Source organism: Lepeophtheirus salmonis, chromosome 1, assembly GCF_016086655.4.
Source record: "Lepeophtheirus salmonis chromosome 1, UVic_Lsal_1.4, whole genome shotgun sequence".
In the NCBI taxonomy this organism is placed as follows: domain Eukaryota; kingdom Metazoa; phylum Arthropoda; class Copepoda; order Siphonostomatoida; family Caligidae; genus Lepeophtheirus; species Lepeophtheirus salmonis.
This window is the reverse complement of record NC_052131.2, coordinates 4,984,250-4,998,828: the sequence shown is the minus strand read 5'-3', so window position 1 is coordinate 4,998,828 and position 14,579 is coordinate 4,984,250. Positions and strand designations below refer to the sequence as shown.

General features: G+C 32.2%; 1 protein-coding gene across 2 annotated transcripts; it reads left to right on the top strand.

The window, feature by feature from the left end:
• Positions 1-603: 603 nt before the first annotated feature.
• Mgat4a (alpha-1,3-mannosyl-glycoprotein 4-beta-N-acetylglucosaminyltransferase a) lies at positions 604-4,255 on the top strand. 2 transcript variants are annotated; one of them, XM_040708651.2, is made up of 4 exons: positions 604-1,888; positions 2,031-2,369; positions 2,426-2,714; positions 2,787-4,255. In XM_040708651.2, exons 1-4 carry the CDS (start codon positions 1,634-1,636, stop codon positions 3,491-3,493), a joined length of 1,590 nt encoding a protein of 529 aa, XP_040564585.1. In that variant the 5' UTR covers positions 604-1,633; the 3' UTR covers positions 3,494-4,255. The 2 variants fall into 2 exon arrangements, with proteins under 2 accessions (XP_040564585.1, XP_040564592.1); XM_040708658.2 differs by having other exon boundaries at positions 1,139-1,901.
• The last annotated feature ends 10,324 nt before the right edge of the window (positions 4,256-14,579 follow it).

Genomic DNA, 14,579 nt, shown 5'->3' with positions numbered 1-14,579 from the left:
ACTCAGATAATGTTACATCCATACAATTTGTTATTTTCTTTATCCATATTTCTCTTATCAAGGATCCAAACTAATACACTACGTAACCTTATACTCGGTTATAAATATGTATTTGTTTGAAAAAAAAAAAAAAAAAAATGAAATATTATATTCTCTACTCTTTAAATCATTAATTGAGTTCAGGAAGGAGTTAGTGCCTTATGATATTACAAAATATCAACTTCGTCTCCTCATCTGCTACTTATTGGATACTCCATACCTATAAATTGAAACACTTCAAATCCCCTTTTCCGCATAGTTTCATCCTTTTACCCAATTTAGAACACATGTATATAAATAAATATAAACATATTATATTAGTGGCTCAAGATGACCTTTAGATTTTTATTTTATTCATAACTCTCATAAAGGAGTTCTTTATGTTCGATACATGAGTCTGTATAACCTTTTGAGGACCTAAAAGTGTTTTTATTTTACACACGACGTATCGCAGGATTAATATTTTGAAATTATGATTTATCGTTGGTAATGTATATTACGTACGAGTTGTAGATTAGTTATTATCATTTTGATCCATTAAAATAACTTGGCTAGTATATGTTTAGTAGTAATATAACTGTAGGCATTTGAGCATTATAATGTATCACAGGATACTTAGTAGTGCTTATTATTTAGAAAAGAATTGTAATTACTAATATTTATCATTTGAAATTCTTCATCTCACTCTTTGGTTGCAACTTGAAAATAGCATATTAATAACTATAAGCAAAATTCGCAAATCAGCAAGGAATGAAAAGAAGAAAGAAAAGAAGAAGGGAGGAATAATGATGGAATTATAAGAAAAAGAAGAAATGGAAAGAGAGGAATTATCATGTTGACGGTTGTTTGCCTTTACGTGCTCTATGTACGTAAGCGGAAGTATCCTATGGTCATTCTTCAACCTTAGATTAAAAAAAGAATACATCTATTTTTGAAGGTCATGCAGATAGTACCTACACTTTGAAAGTGGGTTCATCCTAAAAAATGTGTATGGTTGCTGAGAGAAAGGGAAACACTTGGAGGGTGAATTAAAGATTGAGGATAAATTAATAATAGGTTGCCCATCCACAGTATCACTAATACTACGTAATAGAATCCTATTGTTAAATAAAACAACATAAGAGTGAAAAGGGGGATCGAGCGAGAGGGCTTAAAGGAAGAAAAGTTGAATAATTAGTAGTTGTATAAGTAGTGCGCACTGTGCTGGAATTCATGAGGAACTTCAGAAGAGAACAAGGCTATAAAGTTAATAAATATTTAAATACATTAGTATGGAACTAATGAAATCGTGATTTTTCTGTTAAAACTGAGCTGAGGAATAGAATGTAAATGAATTTTAAAGAAGGAAAAGGAAAAAAAGAAGAAGAAGAAGAAAAGAGAAAGATTTCCTTTTCTTTTCCTCATATTTATTATTATTATTATTAATTCTAATAACTAAGGCCTAAGGGGGTCTAGTTCTAAGCCCCAACAAAAAACTTCAGGTCTACATGACTCCGTGACGTGAGAGGAGTGTGGCCCAAGTGATCCTACTATGAATAAGAATGAGCTATGATGCATAATTAAAATGTGAAGTCATCTCTCTCCCACAAATACAATGTTTCATCCTCCTCGATTTCTTCCGCGACTCCTCACGGCCAGTGTTCTTATTATCTGCTTTGTACTCTCCTGTTTCCTTGTCATATTGCCCTCTCCAGACCTTGGGGCAGAACAAGAACTTCGGCGAAAGCTGGCAGAAGTGAGTATACGACTCGAGAGAGCGGAGTATCTCAACTCAGCGCGCTACAATGATCTCAGGAATCTCTATAATGCCTACAAAGGCTTCCTCACCACGGATTCGAACCTACTCAAGGTGGAAAACGAAAGCAAGAGCCATTTTAAATCCTTTCTTTTTATATTTAAATACTAAATGCTGTAGCTCAATGTCCCATGAGGAAGGGTTTAAGATGGCTCATATCGAATCCCCGTATCTTTTCTTTTCATGTTTATCATAGAATGCTTTATTGGCAAAAGCCAATTGGACATTCGATCTCAGTCTACCCTCAATTGTACAAAGTCTTCCTCACTCCGCGGGTCGACCAGAAGCATTCATTCCAGCTTATAAAATTGCCAAGAATCCTCGGACACGTGTTTCCATGATTCTTGGAATACCTACTGTGAAAAGAGATCATCAATCTTACTTAATGAGTACACTCAAATCCGTTATAAGCAATTTGAGCGAAAGCGAAATAAAGGACTGTTTAATTGTCGTTTTTATCGCCGAAACGGATAAAGTATTTATTAAATCAGTCTCTGACGAAATCATGGGGGGTTTCTCCGCACAAATTGATGAGGTAGTCGTATATAACAATTTTATGAAGAGTTTTCATTACATTGTCTTTTTTGGTAGGGACTGGTTGAGATAGTAGCTCCCCCATCTTATTACTACCCAGATATGAATTCCCTGAGACAAACGATGGGGGATGATCCTGAAAGAGTGCAGTGGAGAACGAAGCAAAATCTCGACTATGCTTTTCTTATGATGTACGCACAGTGGAGAGGGGACTTTTATGTTCAATTGGAGGATGATATTCTCACAAAACCTGGTTTTCTAACAGCCATGAAAGATTTTGCTCTTGATAAAACAGCAGCAAAAGAACCCTGGTTTGTCATTGACTTTTGCCAACTTGGTTTCATTGGTATGTATTGTTTATCAAAGTGTCTCCTAAAAGGATTTTTTTACAAGGATATTCTATCCATTTCATTTATAGGAAAAATGTTTAAATCATCGCAATTACATATTCTGATACAATTTTTTCTCATGTTTTATAACGATAAGCCCGTGGACTGGTTGCTCGAGAATGTTATTCAGACCAAAGTATGTAAACTGGATCAGGATTATAGGAAATGTAAGAAGGAAAAGGCCTCACTTTGGCTTCATTATAAGCCATCTCTCTTTCAACACATCGGTACGCATTCCTCATTGAAAGGAAAAGTTCAAAAACTTAAAGACAAGCAGTTTGGAAAAGTTCCCCTCTTTGTGCCTCATAAAAATCCTCCAGCCACCATAGAGACCAATATTAAGCATTATAAACACTATAGCTTATCTCGTGCGTATCGTGGGGAAACATTTTTTTGGGGCCTTGTGCCTCAAAAAGGTGATAAAATAGAGTTCATTTTGGATCCCCCGATAGAGCTAGACTCACTGCGGTTTGTTTCTGGAAATGCAGAACATCCATCGGATCGTTTTGTGAGTGCTATCGTGGATATGCTACCTGCCGTGCAAAAAGATAGAAAAAGTGATCTTCCATTCGGGTATCAAAATCTGGCCACCTTTGATTCTAATGGTGTTGCTGAAGGGAAAATTCTACCTTCAGAGGGACCTATTCATAAAGTTAGAATAACCGTCCTGGCGAGTAGCGATAATTGGGCTATCTTGAGCGAAATAGATTTTGAAGTTCGGAAGGAGAAAGGATAGAGAGTCCCTTTTTATTTTATGTATGTATGTTATATATATATTTTTTTTTTGCATGGTTACACTAGTCGACTCTACAATCTGCAAAACTCAGTGATACATAAATGACTTATTTCATCCGAATACAGAATCTTCCAAAACGAAATAAATTATAACTCAAAGAAGAATTAACTATAATATAAAAAAAGAAGAAAATATTTAAAACGCTAATTGATTTTCAAGTAAAGATTTATTACATGAATTGACCCATTGATCATGAACTTAGAAATATGTCCTTTTTCTATAGGGAATGTAATTACCTTCAAATCTACATACATTAATACATATGAGAATCATTATTTTTCTTCAGAAATAATTAAATACTATGAACACTACTCATTTCATCATTTTAGAGCAATGTACTTTTTTTCTCCTTTTTCATAGTTTATTGAGAATATTCGAATTACTATTTATTGATAATTATTATTACATATGTACGTGTTCCTTTTCTTCAAAGTATTTTTCTATGTTTACATATTATGTATGTAATCATCCCTTACAGATTATACAATCATTTCCATGTACGCATAAACTTACTATCATTACCTACTTATCTTCATTATAATGGAAAGAAAACAAAATGAACGACAGATCTGCTTACTAACATTATTGTCAACTTATTATATTAACTTTATAATGATTTGTGATTTGCTAAGCATTTTGATTAACTATATTAATCAAGTGCAAGAAATAACTTTTTATAAATATATACATTCTGCTAACGTATTATTCAGTATCTAACCAAAATTTACTTTACTTTTCCCACTGTATCCCAGATCTGGAGTCTTTGTACTCGGGTTGCACTTAAGTCACATTAATCTTACCGGATTCTAAAGTTAGAAGACTGACTAAAGTAAAATTCAGGCTCGAAACTCGCTAACATCCTATATTTCAAATTATTAACATTATTAACTCAGTGGCATTTTATCCTTTCATATCTACGACTGCATTGCAATATTGATGATAACCGAATCCGAAGGGCGAATTACTCGTACTCCCCAGCAGTCGGGGTTGAGTCACTCTGAAGACTCTTTGAACAGCGACTTCAGACTCGAAATATACGGTTGCAAGTAATCCCGACACGACACTCACTCGTGAACAATACTAAATTATTACTCACCCCTTGGATTGATTCAATTGTATCAATCACTCTGTTTTTCGATTTATTTTGCTGCTATACGTTGACAGAGCTACATGTTCTCGGTTACCAACAACACTCATATGCACAGACGAATCCTCTTTTTACATCCTGTCCAGAACGTCCGGTGGAGTTTTTATTAATTCATGAAATGTCAATTTTGTAATGGGTAAAATTTTTTGGAAAGTAAAATATAGACACCCTAGCTAGATAAATAATGGTAAATTCTCGTAATGTGGGTTGTCGATGGCCCTTTGCCTCCCCCCTTGACATTTTGTAAGTTCTAATTTCCACGTTTAAATAAAAAATATTATTAAGAATTAGTTAAAATACACTTTGTCAACCGTCATGATTCACACTCCTATTGTATTTAAAAGTACATATTGGTTTGTTCTCAAATCTAAGCGTTAGTACAATAAAGGAATAAATATGTGTATGGTTGGAATGTATTCACTTATCTAAGGAACAACTACTCTGGATGGCAAAATATCTCCTTATCAATCCATTGTTAGCCTATAATTATTATTATGAATTATGACAAATAGTAATTAAACTTATATGTATTCCGAATTTATATATATTAATATACTAATATCACAATTTAAAAAAAAAATGGTCATATATAAGATTGATAGAATGATTACATTTTTTTTTTAATTAGCGGGGTAACGGTCATTTTTGTGTGTAGCGGTATTATAATGTATAACGGGAGAGAAAGTAATCGTGATTAGTCAAATAAGTTATTCCGATACGTAAAAGAGTAACGCCGTTATTCCCAACTGAGGAAATGTCGCGATTTGTTCTTTCAAAAAACAAATAGAATTAGAATTTTTCTTACAAAAAACCTTGAATAATTGAATATATTTCATTACTAAAGAACAAATCCTATAAATACGAAAAGAGGTTCCAAATTTGGAGCTTAAACATAAATGATGTTATTCCAACATCAATTTCACAATTGTCATGATTCAACTAATATATATATAAGAAAGTTCACCCAGGTGATATTATGTAATAAAGGTTTAATTGAGTAGTTGAAAGTATTGCTATTAACTTTATAGCAAGTATAAAGTATTTAACCAATAAACATGCAAGAATACATACATATGTAGGTAATTGCTTGTAGATTCGTATATCCAAAAAAATTTGTCCCCTAATTATCTATGCGTCTTATTCAGTCTATATTTCCTCGGTAATTAACAGGGCCTCTCAATATATTTTATATGCGGATGAAATATTGATTTGATTGAATAATGTCTAAATTATACAAAAAGGAACAAAGAGTAAATTATCACATATAACTTATAAGTTCCATTGAAACCAGTGGTATTGTAGAATTTCCTTGAATAATAACACTAATCTAATACGTTAGGTCTCAATTTTTTTTTCATTCGAATATCATTTTGGCGTGTGTGTGTTTGTAATATTCATGCTAAAGAGAAATCAACAAACGAAATAATATTGGACGTTCTTTAAAATCAATGATTAAACGACATAAATCGAGGCATTTTCCACACAACGCGATCTTCATTGTAATTTTTATTTATCAAACTTCTCTAAAAGAAAAAAAAACAAGGAAAAAGACCAAAATCAGTTGTAGATTTGGGATTTTCTGTTTTTCTTTTTCGATCCCATTATAACACGTAAAGCTTCCTAGAATATTGTAACAGTCTTGATGAAGATTTGGCATCAACCAGAAGAGCACAATAAATAATTAATAGGGATTCGAGACAAGAAGAAATCTTTTTTTAGATAGGGAAATTTTCGTCAAATACCTTAAGCAATAACTGCACTTGAGGAAAGATGGCCTCTTCTTACCAGTCTGACCATTGTAGAAAATCTGACTCAAGATTTGAAGGAAGAGCCGTTCAAGACCAAGTTACAAGAAATGCTTCAAAATATTCCCAATTGTCAATTGTGAAGCTGAGAGTCTATAGTATGATGAATAGGGTCAATACGATAAGGAGATCCAAACTAAATACAAAGAAATTAAGGAAATTACTGATCACGAAATGGAATGAATGTTTTGTAAATATTTAATTGTCAAGGCGTAAATATTAACAATATTTTTAAAATAATTTGTAACTTTATTGCCTCATTTCTATAACCTAGATTTCGTGCCAAAGTTATCTATTCATCCTTTATGGTCACTAAGAAGTAATGAGTCCACTTCTTGTAATGATGGGTTTGATGTCTTCTTATTAAATAACAACATATTTTGTCTTGCATAAATTTATAGAATATAATATACATTTTTATATAGTTATTTATACGGAAGTAATATATTAATTATATACAACAATCCCTCTTCCTTCATTTGTAAATAAATAAATAATTTAAGTTAAAGTTATATTCTAAACGATACTCTTTAAATTGGGTTGAAATCGATATTTACTTTGAACTCTTTATCCAGCGACAGATACAATTGCACTACTCTCATGTGTAGCTATTATATTTTTGAAGTAATTTCCATGACATTCAAAACATCAATGGGTAATTTATTTAGTTCAAATTTTTGAATAGAGTTGATGATCGAAAAAGAGTTAACACCCTTTGATACTAAATCATTTAGACTAATTAGATTATACATCGCCGTTTCTACTATTCTCCATTAATATATACTTCACATATCTTATTTGCAGCATCAAAAATCTATTTACTTCCGGATTCCGGTCAATTTGATTTCCATATTAAACTTCATTCTTGAATGTTATTTCAAATAGGAGTTCACACACTACCATTGTGTCATTGACACTCAACTTCTTCCCCGTGAAGTATAAGTGTTTCAACCAAATTTAACAATATTTCTCTTTTAGACTTAGATTGTCGTGACAGATTTTTCTTTATCTAAATGATATTACGTCCCCATGTAAGGAATGAACATCTACAGCCTCATGCAAAAATTATTATAATTTGTTATTTAATTTACTCACATACAATTAACAATTTGTTATATCCATCTTGTATATTGATATTTGTAACCTAATTTTTATGTTATGACAATAAATACTATTTGTATCATACAATAAATTATAACTAATATTAAGACATTTCCTTGATATTCTTGTTATTTTGATTGAATAGTACCGATTTACAGCTATATTTTAGTGAAGGAAAGCTTCCATATAAGTTTTCAAATAAGTTGTAATTTAAAAAAAAAATCATAATTAAGATATCTTGTAAGTATGTTTGAAATTACCCATCGGCCATGAAATATGATTTATGAATAAAGGTTTGTTTATGTCCCAAAGAAAACAGAGGAACCAGATAGTTTAGTTGTATTTGCGGCACGCTTTCACAAAACACGATTCCCACAACCATAGGCATAACATAATTTCAAAAGACCATTTGTCATATTTTTATGGAAGAAAGTATTGATTAGATATAAATAGTCAAAAATATACCTATATGAAAAATCAGAACTGTGAAATTCATAAATCACCGTTTTTATGAAATCATTTAATTCCAATATCAAACCTGTCACAGGCCTCTTTATTTGGTACAGGTATACATTTGACTTGTTTGAATCTAAAAAATGAGTGTGTTTTTTTTCATACAAATATGACAAATGTTATATCATTGCTATAATTTCTCTGTTTTCTAACCCATTTGCAGCGGTGCACTTGAGCCTTCGCTCACAGGTTTCTAGTATTTTATAGATGAGCCAGGGAGTACTTGAGTCTCTATAGCGCTACCTTAGCTACACACACTCGATACTACATACAAAACGCTTCCAAGATTTCATTAATATGACTATCTTTTTATTTCTCGGATAATTTATCATAAATAGTATTAAAATAATTTTTGTGTGTATCTGAAGTACGTCCTGCTTGGAAAAACAATGATAAAAACAGATTCATTTTAAAAATAGAGACTTTAGACATGAAACAAAAGTTGTTTGGAATTTTAAGTTACGTACGGAGAGCTATTTTTTATTTTGATCAAACCAGATTTGGAGGGCAAGTTAGTTTTTTCCTTAATAAGTTGACTTTTTTTCATAAAAAAGACTTGATTTCCATGTCTCAAAGCTTTTTTGAAGGTATGAGCTGTCGACTCGCAAATGCATCTAAATAAAAAAATACAAATTTTGTACTAACAGAAAAAGGGAGAACGTATATAAAATACGAATTAAAAAAGGGAAGAATGGAAAAAGGGGATTAGAGAGTTAGTCTTAGTATATATCTTATTAAGAGGTGAAGAAGGAAGCTCTTATATAATAATTGTATTTATTAAAAGAATTACCCTTACGTGGCGATGAGTTCCCCTTTTCACTTACAAGAAAACAGTTCCCAATTAAGTAACAATAAATAAATCATAAGCTCAAACACTTGAAAAATTGCTTTATCTTTAGCAAAATCAGTATTTTTACAAGGTCAAATATGTTGGATTTTTAAGAGTGTCAAGAGGGGGGTGCAGCTTTAATTTTTTTTACATCAAATGGAGAGAAAACAACTAAAAATATTATATGCAAGGAGGTTTCATAATAGAAATTAACTTATTATGTAATTATAGTTAATAGCAGTTCTAGCTGCAACACAAGTGGGAATGATGTAATATTTTAATACAAAGCCATGGAGCCTAATCCATCAACTGTGATTATAACCATGTTGTCCATCAATTCTAAATTCCCCATAAAAAATAAAATGTTATAGAAGAGTGTCTGCATAAGCATTGTCATTTCGTCATTGACGGAAATAAAAAGGATAAAAACTCTACTTTAAGACTAACATACATATACGATGATGTTCCAAAAGCATGTACAAGTCCAGTTTACATACAAAGAGATTGAAATAAAAGTGATGGATCGGCCCTTTGATGATAATATTAGACATTTAGAAATACTTACATATGATCTAGATCGTAGTTACATAAAATGTAATTAACCAATCTTGATTTTGAAAGGAATGGATGAGCATCTACTTAATTCATATACAAGTATTATGAACTGGTAGCCATTAGTATTAAGACTCGATCCAAAACCTACTTTGTTTCCCCAATTTGGTCGTAAAGGAATTTTTTAGCCCAATATTTTGGTACAGATTACGACATGTAGACCGCAATTTAATCGTTTACTGCTCTATATACAGGTTTTTCGGCTTCAACAAATTTTGTATATACCCATTTCTTTCGGTCTCAATCTATGGAGCGATTTTATTCCTCATTTTGTTTTCGGATTTGTCCAAATATGATTTATGTAACCTAATTTACTTCATATGATGCCATTCTAGGTCAATTATTATAATTTTGAAATACAACTGACGTCATCAACAATTCATCCATAGAATCGGACTAGACTAGAAGTCGGATAACTTTTTTTTTTTAATTTACGTTCACTTTTAGATTGATTTTAGTTGTTTCTTCTCAGTTTTGGAGCATTTTTTATCATAAATTATTTTTTAACAATATCTATAAGATTATTAAACTCAAGTAACAAATTCACATTGTCTTTTTTTATATTATGACGTATATATTTATATTTTTTACATTCCGAACCCCTGCAGACGCCTCTAATTATAATATATTTATGAAAGAAACACGTAATTTGAAGAGCTTTAAAAGCTCTTGTTAGTGAACCCAGCCGAAAGAACGGATTCTCTAAAAAGAGCCGAAATTCCCATCACTACAAATTAGCACCTACATGGTTAAATAGGATATTTACATTAAAACTAATAGGAAATAAAAAGTCGTACCATTACCGAATCCAAACTTTAATTAGTACTTGTTAAGATATGCACATTAGGAAATACCTGTTATTTACTTCATAGTAATTTGTTTAATAATATTCAGGATCTTTGCACAATCTTGGGCTATGAAATTGATACAAATAATTTATTAACTTATTTGTAGTTTGTTCATTATAATTCAGGATCTTTGCACAATCTTGGGGCTATGGAATTGAAGGGATGTAGCCTCCATCTAATTAAGGATTTTTTACTTTTTATTAGAAAATTTAATATTTTCAATTTTTTTCAAAAAATTAAACATTTGAAATTTTATATAATTTTTTTTGAATAAATTAAATATTTGAAATTTAAGAATAATTTTTCTAATGGTTGTACAAAAATTGAATTTTCTGTGAATAGCTGTAGATTTTTGAAATTTTCTCCATAAAATTTAGTATTGGAAATTTATTTTACAAAAATTTCGTAGTTAAAATTTAATTTTTGAAATGATTTTATGAACAACTACTCAGGAGGTACAATTTTAGGCCACAAAAGTTGGCATGTTCAACCTGGGACTATATATAAATTTAAATAATATATGCCTTTAGTTATGTGTCCTTAATGAAGCGGTGGCGGTGGCTAATAACCCACCTTTTCAACCAGCGGTTGACTTGCACAACTCAGGATGAGGGGTGTTATAAAATATAGAAAGAGGCCCTTGATGCTCAAGGAAGCGGTGGGTAATGATCCACCTCTTCAACCTGCAGTTGTTTCACACAACCCGTAAGTGGGTTTTATTATAGGATAGTAAAAGGTGTTCTTGATGGTCATGAAAGCGATAACGGTGCGTTATAATACACTTTTTGGACCTGGGATACACTTGCACAACCCGTGGACCGGGGTGTTTTATAGGATTTTAGAAGGGGTTCTTGATACTTAGGATAACAGCCCCAATGAATTTTAATCCCCTTGTGGACAAGTAATTAACTTGCGTAATCCGTGGGCCTTGGTGTATTATAATATATTTGAAGGGGTCCTTGATACTCAAGATATTGGTGGCGATAGGTTTGGATCCACCTGCAAACCCCCTTGGGCGAGGTATATTTTTCAAAATAAAATAATCTCTTGTCACAATTTCTTTTCATACTATTGTTTGATCGTCTGGATACAATATAAATTTCAATAAAAATGTACTAGATCAGGGATATATAGCCTTTTAATATAATGGGCCGCATTGCCACTTGAAATACTTTAATGGGCTGCGGAACCTATTAAGTTAAATTTCGAAAAAATGGCTGCATAAAACACAACTATTATAGGTATACAAATTTGTTTCAATTTTAGAGGAAATATAAATAAAGACCAAATTAAATTTTTCAATACCAAACTGCTTAAAGAAGCTAAACTGGCAACCCTGTAAGAGTCTCAGAAAATACGAGATACCATGAAACATTTTTCAATTTTATTACGTATTATGAGCGTTCTACGTGTTTTGATGATATACCGACAATTTTACTCATAAATAATACATAAGTGAGAATGAGTAGTGGCCACACCTAAACATTCGGTGGGCCGTAATCCACTGGTTGGGCATCCCTGTACTAGATTATCAAATTACTTGCAATGAAATTGTATATTTATTTAAGCCTTCATGATCAAATTACTTGCAATAAATTGTTTAATAATCAAATTACTCACAATCATTTTACCTGACAATGTAAATGAAGTTAAATTGACCATTCTATTGAAAAGTTTATAGATTGCCTGGGCATTTTGCACATTGTCTGTGCATTTTTCACATTGTCCGGGCATTTTGCACATTGCTCGCTCTAACAGGCATTTTGCACATTGCCCGCTCTAACGGAAAATCGAACCGAAAAAATATTGCATGGTATACTAACTTATACCTAAATTCATATCGTGATTAGTTCAGATTTTGATTTAGTTGAAGTTGGTTTCAAAGCACAAACTCCACTGTGTATTTCATCTCTATGAATTTACAATGAATAAAGAATAGTCCAACATTTGGAAAAAATTGCAGTTTACAACTGATTTCGAGTTTTTTTTTCATAGAAGAATGGTTGCAATGCGAGTATGTCATACAAATCAAATTGTGCACAGTACTCAAGTTAAGTTATAATTGATTCAAAAACTAAATCATGATTGACGACAATTTAACTCATCCATTACAGTTGCTTAATTTAAATAAAAAAAAATTCTGTTTTGATTATTTTTCAATTCATTTATCTTTTGATTGGTTGATTTTTGAAAGATAATCAGTGATGGAAACTCAGAATTTTTTCTACTCTAATTCATATTTAAATAACGAAAAGAGTTAATGTTGAGGTTTCATAGTGCAATGATTTCTCTCTTTTTTCATTATTGTGGTTATATAAAAGTAATACGTATCAACGGCTACGAGTAACGGTGTACACTCTAATGCATCTACCTTTAATATTATAACTACATGACTATGAAGTAGGTTCGCTGAATCATTCCCATAATGGATCTTCCTCAGAAACTCCAACAAAATTGAAGATTAAGGGATCCATATTTTAAAGGGACATAATATGGGCTGTAAGATTTCCTAAAATCACGATTCCCGAGTCCTTTTCTATAATAGTAGACTGGAACCGGCTCCATAATACAGTTACAATTAAAATACAAATAGAAGGGTGGTCTGAAAAGTTTACAAATATTTTTCTTATCTCTAATTCTACTTATTCGTTTGAAATCATATATATGCGCTATTGTCATCTCTTGCGCAGTTAATAGAACTCGACTTTTGGTATAGGAGTATCCACTTTTCTTTGGAATAAACCATACATATAAACTATTAATTAAAACCATAGTTCATAGTATCTGAATAATAATAATGCTCTAAAAAATTATAAAAGTTATTTTAAAACAAAAATACATCACTTTGATCATCTAAGAAGGGTATTTATGTTCAATATTCTATGGTCAAGATTAAGTGAATCCTAAGCATAATTCTTATACATAGTTTTTATTTCAACAACATTGGCTCCTCATTCCTTTTAAGTATGTTTATCTAGCATATGTTGACAGTTACTCACCAAAGTTTCAGCCATTTTGGACTAATATGTAAAAGTTGTTTGAGTGAGTTGATGAGAGTATTTTGTGTGTAAATGGACAAAATCAAGTATTGTGCTGTCATTAAATATTTGTTATCCAAAATTGCTGAAACAGCTAGTCACATATATCTAGCATCTGTGGACAGTTGCTCACCAAAATTTTAGCAATTTTTATAAAATGCCTCCATGCAGTTGAATGTCGGGAAGGACCTTAGACACTCTCCAGGAACAGGCTGGAAACTATTTTCGTCCGTCAACCACCTGAAGTCAGCCTCCTTTAAGAAAAAGCCGAATTCCACAATGGCTGACATGGTCAGGAAGATAAATAAGTCCCAATCTGCACTGTACAGTCATATAAAAAGGCAGAAGGACAGTCTCTACGGCGTATTCCGTGGCCTCTCTTAATAGAACACAGAAAAAAGTCCATGTGGAGCGTACAAAAAAGATCCTGGACCATCTCAAGGGAACTTGTGAAGTCATTGTGTTCTTTTCTGATAAGAATACCTATACTCTTGGCCCTGTCTTCAAAAGGTAGAACGATCGAGTCGTGACATCTGGGGATATAGTTGAGGAGCACCGATATGTATCCGCCACTAAACACCCTTCGTCAATAATGAGTTCAGGCTCATTTGCATCCAACGGGAAGGCCAGCAATCCCGTATAGCTCTGTTTAGGATACAGGCTGAAGGATGATGAGTACGTCCAAATTGTGTACCCCATAGTTCTCCATGGATGAAATCTATTGTTGCTAATTCTCCTTGGGTATTCCAACAAGATGAAGCACCTCCCCAGACCGTAAAGAAATCCCAGGAGTATCTCCTAACCAACATGCATGTATTGACAAAGGAACCCTCTAGACTATTATATTTAGGCACACGGGAAGTCTAAGGCCTGCAGGAGACGCCACTTCCGCACTTGTGCTCTGAATATCTCTATCAACACGGTCTGGGCCTCCGTGAGCGCTGAGTAGATCCAGAGTGTCTGTGTCAGCTTCCGACATTGCTTGGAGCTCACCATCAATTCTGAAAGGGGATACACGGACTAAAACAGGTTCTTTGGGTTTCAAACTAGTTTATTTACTATTTTTTATTTATTGAAACCCAAAGAATGAATGGGATTTATTTAAAAAAAAAAAAAAAAAAAAAACAGATAAA